The sequence below is a fragment of the Cotesia glomerata genome, linkage group LG3 (genome assembly GCF_020080835.1).
Source record: "Cotesia glomerata isolate CgM1 linkage group LG3, MPM_Cglom_v2.3, whole genome shotgun sequence".
NCBI lineage: Eukaryota > Metazoa > Arthropoda > Insecta > Hymenoptera > Braconidae > Cotesia > Cotesia glomerata.
In genome coordinates, this window is record NC_058160.1 from 4,499,937 (window position 1) to 4,525,107 (window position 25,171).

General features: G+C 28.4%; 1 protein-coding gene across 5 annotated transcripts in view; it reads right to left on the reverse strand.

The window, feature by feature from the left end:
* Positions 1–25,171, reverse strand: part of LOC123260754 (small conductance calcium-activated potassium channel protein) — a 230,617-nt gene that overhangs the window by 12,641 nt on the left and 192,805 nt on the right. For all 5 annotated transcript variants that reach the window (XM_044722044.1, XM_044722045.1, XM_044722047.1 and 2 more), the window contains one exon: positions 9,332–9,753. In XM_044722044.1, coding sequence (XP_044577979.1) covers positions 9,332–9,753 — 422 coding nt within the window. The remainder of the gene's footprint in view (positions 1–9,331; positions 9,754–25,171) is intronic.

Here is a 25,171-nt window from a genome sequence, read left to right on the forward strand (position 1 = left end):
TAATCAACTCCTACGCGTAAGAAAGGACGCGAAGATGTGACCCGCTGAGTGGGAAGAGTTCCCATCGGGTGATTAGCAAGACGCGGTTTTGCGCGAAAACAAGGTATGCATTTACGAATCAAGCTACGTGTGACGCTGCGTCCATTTAACGGCCAATAATTTTGGCGAACTGAGTATAGTGTTGCTTGCATACCTGCATGTTTAAGTCGAAAATGTTCGGCTTTGATAATTAATTTAGTCACGTGATGCTGAGCAGGTAATAAGATTGGGTGACGTTGTTCTTCAGCAATAGAAGAATAAGCAAGTCTACCTCCAACACGTAAAATGTCGTCTTCGTTTATGATCGGATTTAATGGAATTAATTTGCTACATGAAGGAAGTGATTCCCCAGCTTTAATTGATTCTATTTCTTTTTTAAAGCAACTGGATTGGACTAAACGTATAATCAAGTCATGAGATATTGCTAATTCTGTACTAAGTAGTGGACCAAATTTACGTTCACTACTGGGTTTTTTAATATTGTGTATAAAACGTAGAATGCATGCTATAATTCGCTGCATCCTACTAAAAGAACTAAATCTTTCGATGATGTTATACTCTTTTATCTCAATTTTCAAACATGCAATTTTAGGAATAAAAGGTTTTAAATCAGGAATATCTATAGGGGTAAGAACTCCTTCCGGCCATGCTGAGCTTTCCTGAGTCAACCATAAAGGTCCATCAATCCAAATGGAACTTTCAATAAAATCTGACGGAAGCTGTCCTCGAGATATAAGATCTGCAGGATTATCTTGTGATAAAACGTGCCGCCAATGGCAAGACTCAGTGATAGTTTGAATTTCTGACACGCGATTCGATACGAAAGTTTTTAATCGATGAGCTGGCGTATTTATCCAATGCAAAACAATCGTAGAATCAGACCAAAGATATGATTCATGAATGCTTGTCAAAATAGTTGGCTTTACAATATGATAAAGACGAGCAAGTAGTACTGCAGCGCAGAGCTCTAATCTTGGTAATGTCAATGGTTTGACAGGAGCCACTCGAGACTTGGAGGAAATAAGGCGTATATATATCTGACCCTGACAATTAACTGAACGCAAGTACAAACAGGCGCCATAAGCCTTTTCACTAGCGTCGCAAAACCATGTAATTGTACTTTTAACAGAATCAGGTATGGTAATTCCACGAGGAAAGCGTAAATTTTGATTAATGGTAGCTGGTCCAAATAAGCGGACCAAGACGAATGAATCTCAACAGGAATAGATTCATCCCACGCTACCCCGGCTTTCCACAGGAGCTGCATGATATTTATGCGTGCACAATGATTGTACCTAAGAGACCAAGAGGATCAAATAATTTTGCAATTTGAGATAAAACAGTCCTTTTTGTAATGTACTTGGATACCGAAAGATTTACAACATAAAAGAAATAATCTTCACGGGAATTCCATCGAATACCTAATGTTTTTATAGATGAGTCAGGATCTAACGACATATGTGCACTATCAGGATGCTCTTGATCCTCAATAAGCAGAGATGAATGATTTGCAGCCCATTTTCTTAAACAGAATCCACCCTTTTTTAATAAAGATATGAGTTGATCACGTAGGATAATTGCTTCAGAGATTGTTTGTGCACCTGTGAGCACATCATCGACATAAAAATCTCTACGTAGTATTTGGGATGCAATTGGAAAATTCTCCTCCTCATCATCGGCAAGTTTATATAATGTTTTGATTGCTAAATACGAAGCGGAAGATGTACCATACGTGGTAGTTTCAAGTGTATATATCTGAATAGGTTCAGAGGTATTTCGCCGATAAAGAATTTTTTGATATGGAGTGTCTTCAGGATTGACACGTACCTGTCGATACATTTTTTCAGCATCAGCAGTGAGAACATAGATTTGAGATCGAAAACGTAAAAGAATACAAAGTAAATCGTCCTGAAGTTTAGGACCTACCATAAGAGTATCATTTAAGGAGATTCCAGTTGAAGTTTTAGCTGAACCATCAAAAACGACGCGAGTTTTTGTCGTTATGCTGTCTTCCTTGACCACAGCATGATGCGGAAGAAAGAACCCTTTACCTGTAGTATTTTGATCCTTTGCAAGTGACATATGACCTAATGCCAAGTACTCATCTAAAAATGCAATGTACTCACGCTGTATTTCGGGTTTCTGCTGGAATTTACGCTCCAATGCATAAAAACGTTTTAACGCAACGGCGTAAGATTCACCTAAGCCAGCCTTTTTATTATTAAAGGGTAAACGTACTTCATACCTTCCATCAGTATTTCTCGTTGTATTAAGAGCATAATGCTCCTCACAGGCCTTTTCTTCAGGAGACAAAATTGTATTCGATGAAAGTTCTTCAATTTCCCAAAAACGGGTTAAGCTTACATCTGGAGGATCCGAATGGATCGAGATATGACAAGATACAAGCGAAGGTTGAGAATGCGCATCAATTTCACCAGCAACGACCCAACCTAACTGAGTTTTTGAAGAATTGCATTTGAGTGATTTTTCAATGGTATTTGTCCTACAACGAGCAATTTGTAAAACAATTTAACACCAATTAAGGCATCTACCTTCGAAGATTTGAAGAAGTCGGGATCGGCTAATTTAATATTTTTAGGTATGTCGAGGCTTGATTGATTAATCGTGATCGAAGGCATTGCCTGACTAATTTGAGGTACAATTAAAAAATCAGCAGATTCCCTGTAATTATTGCATCGAGATTGCAAGGTAGCTCGAGCAGAATGCTTAACGCTAGTTGAAGTATTATCTATCCCAGTTACATAAATATTAGCTGGTTTCTTAATTAAATTCAAAAAGTTTGCAACATTTTCAGTTATAAAATGTGCCTGAGAACCTGCATCTAAAAATACGCGAATAGTTTTGCTCTTGCCTTGATGATTCACCATGTCAACTAGAGCAGTAGCAAGTAAAACATGTGAGCTTGTTTGAGCTTGCAAGATAGTACTATTTGCAACAAAATGAGAAGAAACTTGAGGATTTACCGATTGGTTGGAAGAATTATTTGCTTTTTCAAAATGTAAAAGAGTGTGATGTTTCAGCTTACAATTTCTGCATGGCTGAGAGGTACATTTGGATGCTCTATGTCCTTTTTTTAGACAGTTAGTGCACCATCCACCATTTCTAGAAGCCTCATAACGAGCGTGAGGATCTAAAGCTGCAAATGTGGTACAACTATAAACTAAATGAGTATTTCCACCACAAAATACACAAGATTGCTCGTGAGTGGTGGTTGCAAATGTTTGTTGCGAGCGAGTATTAGATCGATTGTTATTATTATTATTTTTATTAGGCCTTTCGAATACGGGTTTCGGATTTTGAAGTCGAACTCCTTCTACCTGAGCACGTCTTTTTAGAAAGTCTATTAAATTATTAACGGTAGGACGAGCTATACCGCTACTGCAATCTTCCCATCGCTCGCGAGCGGAGGAGTTAAGTTTTTCCCGTAATATTACGATTAATATGGAGTCCCATGAACCTATGGGTTCTCCTAACGCTTGAAGAGCGCGTAAGTGTTTTTGGACGCGATCTAAAAATGCGCGAAATGAATACTCTTTCGATATGGATGGCATATCTACTAGAGCTTTAATATGACAATCACGTATATATTTCCGGTCGTCATATCTTTCTTTTAAAAGATCCCAAGCTACGATGTAATTTTCGTCTGAGGATTCGATAGTTGAAATTATATCGGCTGCTTCACCTTTTAAGCATCCTTTCAAATAAAATAATTTTTTTACAGGAGGAATTTTTAGATCCTTATGAACGAGAGAATTGAATAAATCGTGGAAGCCTAACCAAGTATCATAAGCTCCACTGAATGTTGGCAATTGAATTGTCGGCAAAGATGATGAATGAAAGTTATCAAATGCATTTTGAGATAATTGAGATAATAGAAGTTGCTGATTGACAGCATCTAAATTTTGAACACTTCCGAAATGAGACGGTGCATTATTATTGTTGGAGTTTTGTTGCTCTTGCTGTTGTAAATTATTTACTTCCGCGTTTAACATCGGAGAATCTACTAGACTTTGACTCGTCGAATTTAATAAATCTGTAGTACTATTATTTGTTTGTTCCGTTGTAATAGGATGTGTAATGTTCTTTTTAACATATTGCTCTAAAAGTTTAGTGGCTATGCCAAAGGCAGTAAAATAAGAGTTTTCAAATTCTTCGCGATGTGCAAAAAGGGCGTCCGATTCTTCGAGCAATTCTTCTAGCTCTTCTTGATACGATATGAATTTATCACGAGTTTCCTCTATTGCACGAAATCTTTTTTCAAGAGCAGGAATGTCTGTTTCTGGATTAAATTTATTTAAAAAATTTAAATACGATGCTAAAGATCGTTTGGCACCGGCGCGCTTAGTTGTTAAGGCCTTTATTTTTTCGTCAGTCATATTATAATAGTAATAAGAACTAGTTAATAAGAATCAATGCAAAAGAAAAAATATCACGAGATATAAGCGAAACAATTTGCAAAAAAGGTAGGATAGAATTATAGGTAGCCAATTGACGTACTTTACCAACTGGATGATAATTACAGTATTGAATTATGCTGGATACTGGGCGTTGTACAGGAACAGACGATGCAGTTTTCTAAAGGGTTTCGGTTATTGAACAGGAACAGATGAAGAAGCTTCAAGCAGGTCCTGGGTGTTGAATCAGAAAGATGATGTGTCTTTCGACTGTGCAGGATAGTAACTTATGGTGGCTACGGGCACTGAACGACGACGAAAATGTATTTTTTTTCACTTAATTTTGTAAACCGAGTACGCACTGACTCGAATAAAATAATAAATTGAACACTGGAAGTTAAGTAATTTTAAACAATCCGGCTCGAGGGACCAATGTTTTGACTCGCGATTGGTTTACCGCAAGTATATAAAATTTTACGTATAAAATTAAAGCTTATATTTTATACCAAGTAAATGAGTTACTCAAATAAATTGTGAATAAAACGTTTAGTTCACAATTAATAAATGCAAGACTAATAATAGATGTTGCACTAAGTAAAAACCATGAGGTTGAGTTTAACTTTAATTTATTTAAAGTAAAGAAATGCGACTGTGCGCTACAAAGTATGTAAGAATAACTAACTTAGAGAAAATACAAAAATTATTACAAGGAGAGTAAAAACTAGGCGTTACAATTACAAGTAGAATAAATTAGGAGTAGGAATATTTGGCAACGAATAGTTGACCAGGAAATAATTTGGAGGCGGGATAATTGCCAGCTATGCAGTTTGGAAGAATAAGCAGGAAAGGGAATACGGATGCTAAGATTTTTACCTGGATGGGCGATACGTTTACAAAAATATTTCTAAACTTAGTTAGCAATAAAAAGATTAAAAATACAAAATTTACCAAAAGTAAAAACCCAAAGTAATATAACCCAGGTATCAAATTTATGACCATAAGCAGATTAAAAACTATTTAAGAAAATATTCCAAAAATTACCATTAAAAATTCATTTTCTATTCTAAATCTAGAAAATAACTAAAATATAAAGGAGCAAAAAAAATTGTTTAGACTGCTATTGCAATACCTTGGCTGGGAAATTTACAGCCATAAATAAAATTAAACAAATGAATAAATCTTTTTTTTTAGATAACATGAAATACTTAAAAATACGGGTTTGAATTTAAAATAAAATATAGTATTTATATTATTTACCGATTTAAATAATCATTTTTGAATATACAAATAAAAAAAAATATGAAATTATTTAATTAATTTAAAATTTTCTAATAAAACTAATCGTACGACGGAACAATTTTAATCCGCATATTAAAAACATTATTAATAAAGCAAATGCAGCAATATCAATTTTGTATCCTGTTATATGTTGCGGCCATACGATATAAATTACTATTTTTACCCACTTTTCCCTAAGAAGTCACAAATATCAAATAAATACATATTGTTAACATTAATTTATATAGAGATCTAAAATAAGTTAAAGCTCAACAATAGATCAGGAATTATTAATTAAAGATTTATAAGATTTATAAGTTGATTATAATTGAAAAATGTAATTGGAAAAAATAGTAACAATCAATAAAATATAATTAAAAAAAAAAAACTACTTTTAGAATTATATATAGGCTTAAGATATAATAATATTTAGATAAGAACAAATTTTCCGAAGGAGATTTCTTGTGAAAAGTTACTTTTTCATCATTCTAAAAGGCCCTTTCGATAAATTATTTGACGTTAAAAAATAAAAACAGTAAAATAACTTTGATTTAATTGTGGTTTAAAAATCAATTGGGAGAAATACTTGGTAAACTTTCCGATAAAATTGAAGCCGCATAAATTTAATCGTTTAAATTTGTAATATACATCAAATGGAATCGATACCTTATTATATTTTTAATTTTTATTTTAATATAAAACCTGCCTGAAAATATATAAATTTAATATATTTCTATCTTACATTTTTTATATTAAAAATGTAATGCATGTAATTCTATCACAATTTCTCTTCAATCATTTCAAATATTAAAAAAAAATCAAAAAGAAAATAATAATAAACCATATGATGAAAAATATTTTATAAAAACTTTTATTGATGCATTTAAAATTTATTGTGAAAAAATTTTTTTTCAACCCCTTAAATGAATCAGAAGTTATTAGGCATGAAAAAAAAACTACCTCCTTAATTTTATGTTCCATTAGACACACTCCGAGAAACATGAGAACAGCCTATTCAGATAAGCAATCTGATAAATGAACTCGAAATAAAGCCGCTAATTTAAAAAATAATGAAAGCACCTCGGCAAAACGTTTTAGCTATGATTACCTGAATTTTTAAACTTGAATAATGAATTCATCATTTGAATATCAAAAGTAATGTAATTCTGTTAATGGAACAATCCTCGGAAAGGTTCTTATCGCCATCGAATATACATCCATACAAGCTTTGTTCGACTATCCTTTCACGAAATGAGTTAAATAAAAAAGATGTTAAACTATTTGAAAGACAAATGCTCTCGTTATCCATAAATGGTCGATCGAGCTTCAAAGCTCTATTGCTCCATTGAAAAGCTCTCAACTCTACAGTCTCACCTTCTTCATTCCAATTTTTTCGCTCTATTCCCTTTTACTTTTTTATTCATCCTTGTCAATTTATTCTTCAGTGTCGTCTTTTTATTTCTTTCAGTCACTCGACTGGACTTTTAAATTTCACATATTTTAGCGCGATTTCTTCTACTAGAATTTAATTTACGTGCGCAAGCGCGCGCCTGAGTATAGAGTTTGCATATATTTTCATGCTTATGATATATTCGACCAATCACATCACGAATAAATTGGTTTCACATACATTTAATCTCTATTTTAATATAAGAACCAATCGATTATTCCGAGACATGGCGATAGGAATAAACAGATATTATGACTATACTTGAAAATGGCGTTTTTTCAGTAAAAAGCGCGGATTTTTTTAAATTAAAATCCTGAAGTTTAATAACTCACATTATATGTAATTTTTTTTATAATTTTTCCATTTATATACTTGAAAAAAATTTTCATAATTGAATTTTAAGTAACGGCTTAATTTTAATTAAGTAAAATACTTCAATTAAACGCTTCTGATTTTTAACTATACTAAAAATTTTTTAAATAAATTATTGTTTAAAAAACTAAAAAATACGCATCAAAAAATTTATTCTATTTTAAAAAAAGGCAATTGATGCTTTTTAAGTTATTTTCATAACTTCGCGTCTACATGGAAAAAACAACATTTAACTGGTTTCCATGTCGGATGGAACCTAGTTCCATCTATAGTGAAAAAATATACAGATGGTAACTACTTCTATGTAGATTGTATTAGGGACAATCTTCGTTGAACTGAGTCCCATCCTGGATTTAACTGAGTTAAACGAAGATTGTCCCCACTATAATCTACATAGAAGTAGTGACCACACAGAAAAAAAAATTCTTGACTGGAGAAAAAAATTCTTGGCTTAAGAAAATTTTCGGGTGCCTGACGGAAGACCGAAGTTGTGTTGGCCGAAGTAAAAATTTTTCTTGAAATTCTATTCTTGGTAGAAGTAATTTTTTCTTAATTCAAATTATTATAAATACTTGATACAATAAATTTTTATATTTGATCAAGATTTTTAGATACTTTAGGGAAGCAGCGCCACCTACTTCAGCCGAGAAAAAAATTTTCTCACCGTTTGAGAAAATTTTTCTTTTGAATATTTGATACCTATTTGATAATATTTTAGCGTGCAATTGAATGAAAAAAAATGATTCAATATTATTTGATCTTCCTATTTGACATGTTAATCAATAGAAATATTAATGAAAATTTACTTCTATCTTTATATTTAATTTTTTGGAGCAAGAGAGAAATTTTCTCAAGACAAGAAAATTTACTTTCATCAAGAACTAAATTTCTTGGAACAAGAGGCTGAATTTTCTTAAAACAAGAAGATTTTCTTGACTTAAATAAATTTTCTTGGATCAAGATACGTATTTCTTAAAGCAAGAGAATTAATTTTGTTGGAATAAGTGAAATTTCTTGTATCAAAAAAAAAATTTTTTTTCGCTCAAGAAAATAATTAGGAAAAAAAATATTTTCTTGGCTCAAGTGAACCTTTTTTTCTGTGCATCTGTACATTTTTTCACTATAGATGGAACTAGGTTCCATCCGACATGGAAACCAGTTAAATGTTGTTTTTTCCGTGTACATATATCTATAAATAAACTATTTACAAGAATTGTATGACCCGCTTTTTTTGCAATGAAATAAATTTTTTGTTGATCTATTCTTATTTTAAATTTATTTTAGTTTGTTATTAAAGGATATTTTTTTAAGTTTTTTACGCTACAATTCATCTTCTTTGCAGGTAAATGATAATCGATTTGTGCTATTCAGACAGTAACGGCCCTTTTTATCTAATTTACTGCACTTGATTGACGATAATTACGACACTATTTAAAACAGTTCCGTTCCATAATTATTCATCCGAATCAGCTATTAATTGCATCAATATTCAGACTGATAAATGAATAATTTAAAGTTAGCATTATCTTTTTTACGATTTAACAGAAAGTTTTCTCTAAGTATCATTAGCTTTTTATCAGTTTGTAAATTCGATAATTAATTAACAAATTGATTAAATGATTGATAATTCTGTACAATTAAAGAAGATTGGATTTAGAATAACGAAACTGAGTAATTAGTAAATTATCGGTTGAATAAATGCGAGGATAATAGAGGATTAATGGGAGTTGATTAAAAATCTATGTAATTAATTGATAATATAAAAATAAAAAAGTACCTTTCACACTGTCGTAACGTCCAGGATGCGATAATCCAGAGCGACACCATAAAGACTAACAACACGGTGCCGGGGCAGATGGTCATGAGTGTTTTGAGGACGAACCTCGTGTTGAAATTGATGCGGTTCAAGGCACCTATGCTTCGCGACGAGGCGTCGGTAAATAATTTTGAGTGCAGTAACATCACCCGGCAAATGAGGTAAAGTCGCAGGAACATTGGCAACGAGAGTGTCACATCGTATGGCACCCATTGTGATCCGATGTCACCACCCTTATTCGCCAATTTAGTCGTCCATAGGAAGTAATATTCGCCAGGTATCGGATGAATTGCACAAATTGTTAGCTCTATCGTTATTTGAGATATTCGTTGCCATGTCATTGCGATTCGCCAGTCATCTGCGCAGTTATCAATCATAAATAACTGAAACATAAAAAAAAAAAAACAGCACATTAATTTTGTGTTTTATTTTCTTTTAATTATTTTTTAGATACCAAAACTAGTGTAATATAATTTTTTTTTTGTGTTGTTAAAAAAATCAAGGTTCTTATTTAATTACTAAAGGTGTTTTCATGACCAAATTGTATATATATAATGAGTGTTTTTTCATGCCGTCTAGGTCAAATAACTAGTAGATGTTGTTCAAGTCAAGAGATGGATACTTCCATCTTCCCTTATTGGTTGAGAGATATCCTCTCTGTACATAAGTTCGATGGAAATCCATCAAACTTGAATACTAGTAAAGCTGTAAGCTTGTAGTATCCATTCGAGTACTAAAGATGTTAATTAATTGAAAGAAATGAAAGAAATTATTTTGAATGAGAGTAAAGACAGACTTTCGAAAAAATAAATGGGGTTGGTTGCCAAGCCAGGAATCGAACCTGGATCTCCCTGATAACATGTTTCTTGTTCTTGTTTAATGTTTTTGACTATACTGACAAAAAAATTAGTTGTTCATATTCATTATTTCAGGTCTAAGTATTACAAAATTTTAAAGAACCAAAATCAGGATATAGTAGACCAAGTAATTTATGTTTTTCTTTTTATTTATTCCAGTTTACAACGTTTCGTCAGCATAATTCTGACTTCATCAGGTCACCTATGTGTAAAATATAATAAAATTAATTAAAAACAATTACAACCAACTCATTAAGATATTATCAAAATTCAAATAAATAATACCTTGAAAGATTTAACAAACACACATAATCACATGACTGATGATCTGTATTTTTGTTAAATATTTCAAGGTATTATTTACTTGAATTTTGATAATGTCTTAATAAGTTGGTTGTAATTGTTTTATTTAATTTTATTATATTTTATACATAGGTTACCTGATGAAGTCAGAATTATGCTGACGAAACGTTGTAAATTAGAATAAATAAAAAGAAAAACATAAATTATTTGGTCTACAATATCCTGATTTTGGTTCTTTGAAAATAAATTAGTTTGATTCGAAAGAAAAAATTTTAAATCACGAATTTGATTGAATTAAGAAAAATAATTTTTTCTATCAAGTAAAAATTATTCAAATCAAGTTCATTTTTTTTTTAATTTTTTAAACAATTTAAAGTTCAATAGTTTCGTAAAAAATTTTTACATCTTATTATAAAAATATTCTGAACAAAGTTCAATGATAAATTGATCTAAATTTGCTTTTAAATATTAAAAGTATTCCAAATTATTTCAGGAAGCTTTAAACAATTCTCAACACAAAATTTTTTTGATTTTTAGATAGTTTAAAAATTTCCTAAGCGTCACTAGCCAGTACGAAAATGTTCTAGATACTCTTATAAAAAAACTAATGACTAAAGAAAAAATTATGAAAAAAGAAAATCTAGTTTTGAAGAATTTGATTTTCTTAAGCAGAAAAATTCTTGGTTTAAGTAAATTTTATTTGATTTAAGAATTTTTCTTCTTATTATAAATTCTTCAAAATTATTTTCTTAAATAAATTTTTTTATCTCAGGAATGTGGACAAGATAGGATCATAATAACAAATTATATTATTATTTCTGCTTATTTATTATTTTCTTAGTTCAAAATTTTTTTTCTTTAGTCATGTTAATTTTTTTTATCAGTGTAGTTTAAAAATTTTCTATAGAGTTTAAATTTATATAGTTTTCTAAAATGTTTCACAGTTTTTTACAAAAATATTCTCAATAAAGTTCAATTGTTTCAAATACAAACAATAAATATTTCTCTGAAATTGAAGTGTTCTCATCTTTTAGAAGTATTTCGAATTATTTCAAGAAGCTTTAACATGTCTTATGACATTCCAAGCATTCTAAAATTTCTTAAGAATGTCTTTGTGTGTCAAGATCTCGACAATAATCGATATGATTAAAAATTGAGTCCTTCAAGCGTATACAATCGATGAATATCCGAATATCGGTAAAAAAAATTTTACATTACTTTAATTAAAATATGACTGATTCATAACATTTTTTAATCATGAAAACAACTTTCAATCATAAAAAGTACTTTCTAAAAAGCGCCTTCTTCTTTTCTTAAAACTTTCTACTTAATATTTAAAAATATTTTCAAGTGCAGAAACTAATAAACAAAAAAATAAAACTCGTGTACGCTAAACTGACTTCAAAACTGCATCTACAATGAGCGTTCAAACGTGAGCCACTAAAGACTAACTTATAGCCTGAACTTTTAAAATATTTTTCATTCTACTGTACGAATTTTCTTTTATATATGTAAAAAATATAATAGTTTTATACTTTTCTCTTTATCTTTCTGTCTACTGCGTTTGCGCACTATTTAATAAAATATAATATAATATGATATACGCAAAAAACAACATATATCCCTTTTCAAGCTCTCCACAACCACAAGCTGAAGATTTACATATATAATAAATAAAATATGAAGTATACGTGTGTAGAAACCTTAAATTTTACCATTGAAAAACTTGGCTTTCATCTTTAAGCATTAAAGTTATTCATTTTTGTTTTTTTCTGTCGTGCTATTATCATTCACTTCAACAACTTTTAAAACTCGACTTTCTCCGCGACTTCATCCAAGGAAACTTTCAGCTTGACGCTTCATCCCTTTTTAGTTCATAAGCTGTACTTTATCATGAATCTGTTATTGCATTCTTTATGAACTAAACTAACTTCATGGTCGACGATACGATCGTTACAGTGCTCATTAGTCATCAAACGAACTATTTTAGAAGATAGAGTCGGCTAATTTGAATAATCTCGGATATATTGCAAGATATATATGCTTTTATCCTTAAACTTCACAAGTCGGAATTAATTTTGATAGAATTATTTTCATTAATCTATTCGATAATAAACTTCTGTGCAGAGAGAATTCTTGATTTTTTTATTAAATAAAAAATAGTGACTTGTTGAAAAGATATGAAATGCGTATTTAAAGATATTAAAAATGAATTTAAACTTTTTCCTTAGTTTGATAAAATAAATAAATTTCAATATTTAAAAAAAATTGTATTAATATTTTTTTTTTATTTCCACAAGTACCCTAGTAGAAATGAAATCAAGTTTTTAGCCAGTAACTGGCCAGTTTTACTAGACTTAAACCAGTAACTGAGATCTAACAAAACATTATGGCGGCTTTAGTGAAACTGTCAGTTTCAAATTCTGAGGTTATTAGGCGTTATTAAAATTGTCAAATAAATGCAAAATAATGTTTAATAAACGATATGATATAAAAAAGTTTCATTTATGTGTACATTATAAAATATATAATATCATTAGACTGATAGACTAATAATAAATCTTACAATAGAATAAGAAAATGATTATTTTGAATTGGAGATTTGTTTTTAATGCCCACAGTCGCAATTTATATAATGTGTCATTTTTTTTCACTGCATCCATTTTGAAATATATATTGGAAATTATTTACACGTTAATAAACACTAATTTTGATTTATTTATACTGTTTTTTAATAATAATTACTATAATGATGCGTACAGGTTAACAAAAAAAATAAACAAACACACACACCCACACACACACTAGTAAAGATACACTGTCGGTGTAACCAATGTTTATGACTTAGTTGTAGGTGGCGCGATTTCAAGTTTTTACTGGATATCACTGGCCAGTAACTGGTTTATATCCAGTGAAAACTCGATTATTTCTACTAGGGTAGCAATTTTTTGAAAAATTCTCTCTATGATAATTTATTTGTTCAAATATCGCTATATGTCATTTAATTTCAGTAACATTAAAGTAATTAAATTTAATTAATTGTAGTTATGTTAGTAATTTATTATTTTTGACTTTTTACGTTAAGCATGAAAATAATTTTTATAAAAATTTTATTAAATGATCCAAAAAATTCGTATTATTTGTAAAAATTTAATTAATGTTTATAAACAAACTTTAGATAAATTGTTTGAAGTATTTGTTAGTAATTTTTCATTTTAAGGAGGTTCGAGCGAATTTAATGTAAAAAATAATTTCCAACTTTGAGTTTTGAAATTTAGTATACGTATAAATAAATACGCCATTTATTTAATCCCAAAAATTTAAAAAGATTCACCGTTTAGTTACTTATATATTAAATTTAAAAAATCACATATTTTATCTCTTTATACACGGGCTCTTATGGCGGACAAACTTTTGTCGAGACTTTAATTATTTTTTTCAATATTAATCTCCCAACTTTAACGGATAAAAAACTATACACAAGAAACTTGGATTATTGCAAAATATAAAAACAATTTAATAATAATACATTACCGATATAATTTTTGAAATATTTAAAGTCAAATTTTATATTTGTAACTCGTTTATCGTCAGTTATTTATTCGAATAAAGATTTGACAACATCGCGTCAACGGCTAAGAAAAAAGAAAAGGATAGAAATATAGTTGCAAAAAGATAGAAATGTTTAACTCACACACTCATCCACGTCTCTGTTATGGGTATAATCAAGCGCGCTATTGCCAAATCTGTTTATTTATTCCGGCAAGTAATAAATACCAAAGTCATTTTATTACTTTACTTTATTAAACAAGTAAAAATCATCAATTATAAAATTGTTTAAATTATTTTAAATTAAAATAAAGAATTTTGACGAATATTGGGAAGACTAAAATTAAAAAAAAATTTTAACATCATTTTGATTCATTAGTTACGCTCGAACTTCCTTAAACTTATTTTAACTAAATAAAAATTAATTTGAGTCTAAAAATTAGTTACTTAGAAGTTATTCGAATTAAAATCTATATTTACTCTAGAACCACTTTGCTAAAAAAAGATTATTTAAAATATCAAATTCTATAGTTTTAATAATTGGCCTTTAAAATCATAAGAAGATAATACAACTTATTTTTATCTTATTGCGCACCTAAGACGCAACGCAATAAACATCAGTAACAGATCAACTGGATTTATGCTGTCAGTTTATAGTACATGGGTATTCAAAAAATGAATCTTTATTGAAATGTTGAGTGAATGGCTTGTGAGACACAATAGATTGTTTCGCTTATTGAAAATTTCATCAAAATTAGCTTATCCGTCTTAAAGCTTGTCTCTGACAAAGGAATGTGAGGAACATTCTTAAATCTATGCTTTGTGTTTTAATATTAAATTCACAGTTTTTTAATTTTTTTAAGCTAAACGAATTTTTGTGTCTTAACGTATCTTAAGTAAAAATTGAACTTAAAAATAATCGTGAATTTATTTTTAAAAAACAGTCGTTGATCATTTGGGACATAAAGTGACTTCTACATAAAAATAATACCAGAAATATTTCATAGACAGCTAGTTAGAATCTACTAACGACCCGACAAATGAAATAAACTAAGAGAGCAATTCTATCCTACTTACAGTTACAATAATAAATTGCTCTGTGGTCTCTACAGCATTAACTCAGATATGAAATTAGTTGTAAAACTACTTCTAAAAAGTTTCAGAAGTAATAAAATGGTTTTGTGAATTTGAACATTTGTAGATAAGGTCAATTTAACATATTTCTTAATTTATTGATTTTACAATTGTTGTACTGAAAAAAATACTTGATTCAAGAGAAATTTTGTTGATACAAGAAAATTATTTTGAAGAGAATTGCAAGAAGAAAAATTAATTATACCACCTACTATACAAAAATAGTAACTCTTACTATTTAAAATGGTAATAAAATTAATTAGTAACAAAATAATAGGTGGTATTATTCACAATTGTAATAGTTACTATTAATAATGGTAACGATTACTATCGAAAATAATAATTTTAATTATTATAAATTATAACTGTTATAATTGAAGATGGTAACTGTAACCATCTCAGATTGTAAAAATTCTGAAAGAAAAAATAGTATAAATTTACTTAATTAAATCCTTTATTTACATCCATATTTTAGCTAATGTACATTTTTTTCTTTGAAATAGTAAAATATTTTAAATTCCCTTCAAAATTTTTTTTTTAAATTTGATTTTTTTTTTAATTTTAATTTTATTGAAAATTTTGATTTTTTTGGAAATTTCAAATTCTTTTTGAAAAATTTGGCGTTGAAACTTGTTTTAGGCAAATAAAAATTTATAAATATAATTTCAATGCGAATTTAATACCGATTGATTGTGCAATATACAGCACTACAGCTGCTTTTAGTTTATTTAGAAATGCATCCACGGTAACGCAGATTCTTAATTTTTTTAATATTTTTTACTAGCTTAGATAGTAGTTATTATTAATACTAATGGTAATTACAACCATCAGGTTATATTATAGGAATTACGATTTTGATAATAGTAGTAACTAATTAAAATAAAAACAGTTATTATTACTGATTACCATCATAATAGTATTAGTTACCATCAGGATGGTAAATACTACAATTCAGATAGTTTATTTAATTATTTAAATAATTTTTACTACTATCGAATTCAGTTGATAGATTTTAACATAACTAGATAATAAACTCTACTATAAAATTTTCTCCGTATGTGGTTGTCTTGATTCAAGAATTTTTTGTTTTGGATCAAGAGTATATTTTTCAAAATTTTATTTGATATTAAGATTTAATGTTAAGAAATAAGATTTTATTTGAGCCTTACAATGGACAGTGGCGTTTTGGGTCCAGCTTAACTTCAATGTCATATTGATATTTTATGTTTTAAGACTGCGATTAGAAAATTTGACTATATTAAATTATTTGCGAGATTCATCTCAAAAATAGTTGGAATTATTTAAATTTATCTATTTAAAATACTCGTAAAAAAAAAAAATATTTTAACAAACCCATTCTGAAAAATATTTGAGAATGATTTTTGATAATATAGAAAATAGCAAAAATCCAATAATTCGGCAATTCTTCAAACAGTAAATTTTTAAGTGTAAATAAAATAAATCTTTTTGACTTTGTACACTAAAAAAAAAATTATGATAACAAACATAATAAAGAAAAAAACAACTAGAACCAAGAAAATCATTTTAAAAATATTTTGATATTAAAGTAAAAATTTAAAGATGATATTTTCCTTCAATTAAGTAGTTTTTTATGTAAAAATTTTTGTATATAAACGTTCAATTAAATTTCCTCTTTAATTTAAAAGTTATGAAAAGTGAAATGAAATTCATCATAATTATAATTTGCGTGCGACTATAAACAAAAATTAAGATGTAAATCGCGTTTAAAAAGGCGGTTGTATTTTCACGCTACAATAAAGATATCACCGTCTAGTCAGCCAACACATGCACAGTTACGACCCCAAATACTCGTTAATATCCTCATAAAAAATTCAACCCTATACTACACAAGAGATCCTTTCGTCACCCTTATAATATTACAACGAAAATAACAACACCGCGGCTTATATTCGTACTCAGGTTGGGTAAAAGCAACAGCAAGTTAAGGCACCAAGTTTTTACCTACTAATGAATGTGTACGGTTACCGGGACTCGTATTACGACTACTTGATTCCACTTTTAATATTATAACCTCCCTGTTGTGTACTATCTATCTTACTCGTTTGCTCATTTGTTTTCCTTTCGTTTTCATTTTCATTTCATTCTCTATTATATTAAATTTTCTTTTATTTTTATTTTTCATATCTACATATATATAATAGTGTATTTATATATCTACGGTCTACTGTCTATAGTAGTGCTATGTCGTTCGCGTTAAACCAACTGTAAATGTGCAAATGCTCGGATGATTTATTACATATGACCATGTTAACATCCGTATAAAAGTTTAAAGGCTCAAATTTTATAACTCGTTGAATTTTGATATTTTTTATTTATGCTTTCTTCATGCAAATAAATCAAACAAATAGCGATATTTTTTTACCGATAAATTATTATTATTTATTTATTTATTTATTGCATGCCTCATAACGCAGGGATTTCCTTCTTAATAGTTTTTTTATCGATTCTATCGTTATTCGATCAAATAAATAAGAATATTATTGTATTCAAGAACACACTTGGATAAATAAGCTTGATTTTATTTTGAATTGTGAAATTTTGGAAAATTAAAAAATTAATTATTTGCAAAAAATACAGAATTATAAATAAATCTTGATGAATAATGAAATTATAAATTTTTGAAAATAAATTTAATTTGGAAATGGAATAAAAAAAAAAATTATTTATAGTGCTTATGTTTTAAAAACGGAAAAGGAAAATAAATAGAAAACTTTTTTAGGAAAAAAAAACTACGCAAAAGAAAAACTTAACTTTAATCATTTGAATCAAGAAATTTTTCAAAAAAAAAATTTTATTTCTTTCTAGACAATTAAGGTAAAAGCCCCAATTATTGACGGGGGTCTAAATATTGACACCCTAAATTATTTTTAAATATATTAAATTATCTGTAATAAGAATAACGATCAAATAAATTTTTATTAAATTCTAATTAATTAAAAATTGAAAAAATCACATTCAGTTCAAAATATTAAATATTAATTATTAAAAAAATAAAGTTAGCACCAGTTCATCAAATCAGCTTACGAGCGTCTATTTTCTTAACAACTTTGGTTAGAGAAGCATTTTTTTAACTGCCGAGTTTAAATTAATTTTTCATGTAATTATATGATCTATTTTTTTTTTAATTAACAATATATGAAATATTTATAAAATTAAATAATCGAAATTAATTGTATGCTTTATGATATTTAAATAATGGGAGTCAATAACTAGTTCATAATTTTTATGGTGAATCCCATATTGACAGCCAGTCGACAGCGCTATGACGCCTTTTTTTTTTTAAGTATAAAATACGTTATATACGCGATTATATTCAAGGCTTTTAACTGTCAAATAACTCGGCGTGTTTTAGTGTTAAATAAGTTTTTAAATAAATTGTTATATTTTTCATAATAATTATTCATTCATAGAAATTATTATTAATTAACTTTAATAATATTGATTACTTTATATCAAGTTTATCAAGTTTTTGATAAATAACAATATAACCAAATGATTCGACGCATGTGCAGTAGGGGCGTCAATAATTGGGGTTACGGTACGTCAATAATTAGATCAATCAGTTTTTTAACCCGTCAATAATTGGTGTATCCAGATCATATATTTAATTATTTAAAATTAATTAGTAAATATCACTGATTATCATTTTAAAAAAAGAAATTGATTAGTTAAAACATTACTGAAGACATTACCACAAACAAAATTCATCGATATTTATATTTGATTGCTTAAAAAAAATGAAATCATAACTTTGTCTCTTATAGCGTCAATAATTGGGGCTTTTACCTTACGTTAAAAATTTTTTTATAGTGTTTACTATGTCTTTATACGACTTATGAGCCTATATGAAGTCTAATATAGTCATACATGTTTATAGATTTTTTAGTAGATTTCATAGAAATCTAACGATTGCATTGGTCTTCATGACTGAACTTTTGAAAAATTTTGCAATATTTCGACTCAGCTCGTCAAGCGGATTCAGAAAATGCATATGGTTCAAAAGTTTATATATATATGTATGCATTTACGTATATATACGATATAATCGGCATTGTCACTTCTCTAACTCCCGCAATTCTCTACGGATCCTAATAAAACGTAACATACTCATTTTTTAAAAGACAATTTCTGAGGTTAATTTCTAAGATGAGCTAAATCTGTCTATTAGTTTGGAAATGACAACAATTCAAAAATTTTCTCTTTTACCGTATTTTCGTGCAATTACAATTGAACGCGATATCTTATCAAATTTCTGTAAATTGCATCTGAAAGCTTATTAACTAAACTTTAATTTGCATACCTCACTATCAGTCTAGACCAAAAATTACCTACTTTCTCAGACAGATTTAATGAAATTTTACTTTTGCATTCGTTTTGATATGTCATCGTTTTATTGTAATAGAAGTTGTTTATTATTATTAATATTATTTTATAAAAAAAATATTTTTTTATACGAGAAATCTACTTCCATTTCGACTGCCAAAGGGTATTTTTTTTAACCTAAAGTAGGGTTAAAAATCTCTAACAGAAAACGCATGGTCGCTAAATCGTTTTCCTACAAGAGAGTTTACTTTTAGGTTTTAAGTTACAAAATAAAAATTATTTTTAACTTCCCGCTAAAAAAAATCAATGATTTTTTTGGTTAAGATTAAATATGTTAAGTGTAACATAATAATTGAATAAGCAAGAAACGAATATTAAAAAAATGAGTGTTCACTACTGAATCATTAATAATGATATTAACGACTTTAAAAAAGGAGAATAATTTTAATAACGAAAAAAAAAAGTGTGCCAATGACATTTTTGTCAACTTGACTTTTAATTTTTATCCAAATGAGAAAAAAAATCAATTGTCTGAGAAGTCAAGGTTAGATTTTAAGGCCAAACCAAATAAAGTACATTAATATAACCTCGGGAAAAAAGATTAAAGGTTGAATCTATAGATAGATAGAGTAGTTGATAAAGTAAGAATATAAAGAGATAAATCGATAGCTAAGTACATCGCTATGAAAATAAATATGTAGCGCGATACAATCGAAGTCTCGTGTTGTAATACATCAGTATCAATCGGTCATACTAATTTTCCCTGTCCTCCTCACCGATTACTAGTTACATCCCTTACATACTACCCTTTGCGTTGGGTCATGTTGTACAAAATAAAAATAAAATGTCACTCGATATGAAGAATTTAACTCAACCACCTCTTATGTGTTTTTCGCGTATAATAAAGATGATCCAGAGTGAACTAAAATAAAATGCAATGGGCAATTGAAACATTTCCAAATGCGAGGTCCCATGATTTATTGATAAAACACACCAGAAAATTTGTATTGTGCTGTACACCAGTAGCATACTTACAATATAAAAACTAAGGAATATCTGGAGCAATATTTTTATGGCTTCTTTTTCAATGATTTATGAAATCTCTTGAGACTTTTTTTTTTTATTATTTTCAGTTATTTTTTGTTAAGATTCTTTTTCACGACAGTGTCTCTCTTGGCAACGCTTAGTGTTATAACTTTGACATGGGACTATCGAATAGAGTATCTAGTGTATGTTATAGTCATGTATATATGTATGAAAAAGAGAGAGATGAAAGTGAATAAAAATCGATGACACGTATAAGTTGTATCAGGATATTGATAGTTACCGAAGCAGAGGGTCGAAGAGTAGGAACTAGGAGTATTAACTGCCATTCATTTTAATTATGACAGAAGAAATAAAGTTGAAGGAAGAAATTAATGGTGCAATTTAAAACACAACCTGTCAAGTAACTTGACTCAGTAATTAGTGATTGCTGCTAAGTACACCTTGTTAATGGGTTATAAAATAGTAATCTCTTTTAAAAGCCACCTAATTGGTGTAGTGCGGCCGTGTTACATGACGCTTCATTAAGCTCAACGTGTGCGGTAATTGCAAATTTATAATTGTGAAATTGAGAGTAAATTTATCGTTGCATTGTTGGTTTGAAAATTTGAATTAATACTTTGGTAAAATATTTAAATTTAGATGAAGATTTATTCTTTCATAACTTTTTAAAATAATTGATATTTTGTTACTTTGTTTCACATTTAAATGTTAAAAAATACTTTTAATTAATTTTGAGATTAAAATAATGTTTGAAATAAAAATTTGATTTGAAAAATTAATTTGAAATATAGGAAGACTAAATTAGAATTTTTTCAAGAATCATAAGAATATTAAGTTTTTATACTGATAGAAGGATTTATTAACTATCAATAATTTAATTTATTAAATTTTAATAAATATTTTTTAATATTTAATAAATATTTATTTGGGAGGAAAGTACATTTATTAGTAGATAGTTTATAAGTATTTATTAATAGTTAATAAATATTTATTAACAGTTAATTAATATTTTATTGAGTGAATTTGTTTCGCTTGCAATGTCATATGATATGAAGATTGCTTATAAACAAAAATCATCTTTCTAAATTATTTGCATTAATTATAATACATGATAATAACATTTATTGTAAAATACCAAATTCTATCACAGCTCATAATTATTTTTTATATTTTTAAATATTAAAAACGTTAATTTATTTAATGAATATTGAATTATTATCATATATTCCAGCTATAAGGTTATAAGAAGTGTCAAAAGAAATTGCTATTTTTGCTTTTTATTTTAAATAAATATTAAACACAAAATTAAATTTTTACATAAATTTTAAGCATCGTGATAGCACTTTTGCATAAATTAATTCATAAATCAAGTTGACAAATTTCTAGACACCGAACGAGTCAGCGACTGAGACAGATAAAATATTAAAAGCGTTTCTATTTAAAACAAAAAGCTCACCTTGAAAGATTCAAGTCTGAGTAGATGATAAAATTAAAATTTAAGGGCCATAAAAAATTTATTCAAACAACATTTTACATCATGTTTATGCTCAGAATTTTTTACTTCAACTCTTGTAAATTTTAAAAACTCTGGATATATTCTATCATCGCGAGACAAAAAATTACGAATTAATAAGTGAATAATTTCAATTTCGTAACGCAATTTATAATTATTTAATTTATCTCTTTGTTATTGAAATTAAGGGGCTAAAAGTGAAATACTTTGGTAATTAAGTATCCGATCTGTGATCATCAGCAGAACATCGAAGAATCATTAATATGATTAATGGAATTACTACATTATATTAAGTAAATTTCGTTCGATACAAGTTTTCGCAGAAAGTTACTGGAATAAATTTGAGCTCAAGGTCTGAGCCTCCATAAATTACAATATAATGAGCGATACTGTTGAAGATGAGACCGAGTATCCTCTGCGATAGTTATTTATTATTATTTCTAATAGGTATTATTGATATTACCCGACTGTAATAGTCGAGAGTAATGTTTTAACCTAATTTGAATGCAGAGCAATTATTCTGGTGTCGAGAAATAATTTTATTCTGTATCTTATCGGACTGTTCTTAATAAACTATCTCGTAAATGATTAATTGAGTTTAAAGGACAGTTTGTGGATTTTATAGGGTGGCTGAGCCAGCGGATGAACGCTGAACGAGTATTTGAAAGCTTTTAACCGTAAGCTAACGGATAAGATAAAGAAATGGTCTTAAAACCTTTTCTTAACTCGGAAAAGCTTTCCAAATTAACACATATATTCGATAAGTTTTTATTTTATTCTTTGTTTAATGATAGTTTTAATTTATTTAAAATTTTTTAGACGGGATAACTGAAAAATTTGTTCTGGTAACAAATGAGTGTACACGGAAAAAAAATCCTATTATATATATACGTGACTGAATAAAGTAGTCAGTACTTGTCTCGGATAGCTTAACTGGTAGAGCCCTTGGCGCGTAACCGAGAGATCTGGGTTCGATTCCCAGTCTGGGCTGTCTGATTATTTTTTCAATTACGGAAAAATTCCCACTGAGTAGGTCCCCCCTTTCCCCTATCCGTTCTTTCCCAACTCCCTTAAAAATTTGCTTTGATATGGCTGAAAAAAAATCCTATGAAAAATTACTATAGTAACATCGTAATCTAGGACTAGACTTTCAGTATCTCGATTTTTACGATGCTGCCGTCTACAGAATACAATTTGAATTATTGAAAATTACGATGTTATTTAGTAAATTTTTTTTCCGTAAGAGCAAGTGAATAAGGACGCATACTATATGTTTTAATAAAAGAGAGACAGAGTCTAGTAGTTTGCGACGCCACCACCGAAAGATAACCAACTACTGTATCGAGGGTCTTATTATGTGACTGAACAGAAACTTTAGTTAATCCCTCCGATAGCGTGAGGGAATAAACCTTGGACTTGAGGCGGAGAGGACACCGGGTTCGATTCCTGGATGATACAGAATTATTTTTTCGGTGACCTAAACTTCTTTTTAATTTGAGTGATAGAAATTTACGATGTTGCATCGTATAAATTACGATGTTTGAGTTCTGGTCCGGCACTGCAATATCCGATACTAAAAATTACGATGTTTTCATTGTAATTTTTCGTACAATTTTCTTTCCGTGTAGTTATAGCAATAAATCCATTAGTTGCATTATCAAAATGTTTCAAATTGTACTAACAAACCAATTTGTTAATTCACAAAGTCAATTTGTTGCCTTAACGAAATCATTTTGTTGCTGTCACAAAATAACTTTTTTGCTGGTACAAAATGATTTTGTTGCAATAACAAAACTAATTTGTTGTTAAAATATTTTCCAAATCAGCTATAGCTGATTATAGCATATTTTTAAATTATGTATTCTCTTAATTACTTTAACAAATTGTCTTTGTTACTCCAACAAATTCTCTTTGTTATTTTAATAGTATAATTTTGCTGTTTCAACAAAAAAATTTGTTGTGCCAACTAAAGTATTTTGTCGAATCAACTTAAAGATTTTGCTATCGTAACAAAAAACTTTTGTTGTTATAACATATCAATAACTTTGTTATAACCTAAATTTTGTTATTTCAACTTATAATTTGTTATCCCTACGTTAACAAATTAATTTGTTACCACAACATATCTTAGGTTATCTTAACAAAATTTTTTTCTGCGTGCAGATATCTAGCGATACATTGGATAATTTTCTTACTAAAAATTATTTAAAAAAAAATTCAAGAGGTATATTCAACAATTATAACTGTTAATAATTTTGTACTGGAGATTTTTATAAAAAATGATAAAGTTGAAAAATTTTACTAATTAAGCTGATTTTATTTTATTGGAGACAAGTTTATCCCTACAATAAAAATACATGAGAGTGTGAAGTTAGTCAATAGTCGAAACTCGCAAAAAAATGGGACCTGATTCCTTATTGGTTAAAATTAAGGCGCGCACAGCGCGCTATTAAAATTTCTAATAAAACTTATAATTTGATTAGACATCGATTTTGTCACACTCAAAAATTTTTATAATAAATAACTTTTTTTTGTATGATTATATCAGAAAATAACAGAAAGGATCTATTTATTATCATTCATGACCATCATTATCAATAATCCTTTGTATTGATAAATCTTAGTCAGAAGAATAGGTCATAGATAACAACAACAGCTATTTATATCATAATATTTTCAATACTTCATTGCTATGACAACAATAGATTGTCCCAAGAGCAATATTTCTCTTAGTTAAACCGAAGATAGTCAATATAACAATTCGAAATCGCTATTCAACAATACGGTTTGTCCTAAACGATTAAGCACTACCAATAACTTTGGGAACCCTTCTTTCAATATTATGGATATAATAATTTCAAAGAGACAATATCCACAAGGTCTCTTAATTAAAGCATCTTCATAATACTTAGAAATTTATTTATTGTTCGATTAATATAACTTTGATGCAATAAGAATTATACGACCTAGTTTTTTTTATTATAAGAGAATTCATCATTCGAGTTTTGTACCTAAAAAGAACAAACATTTTGA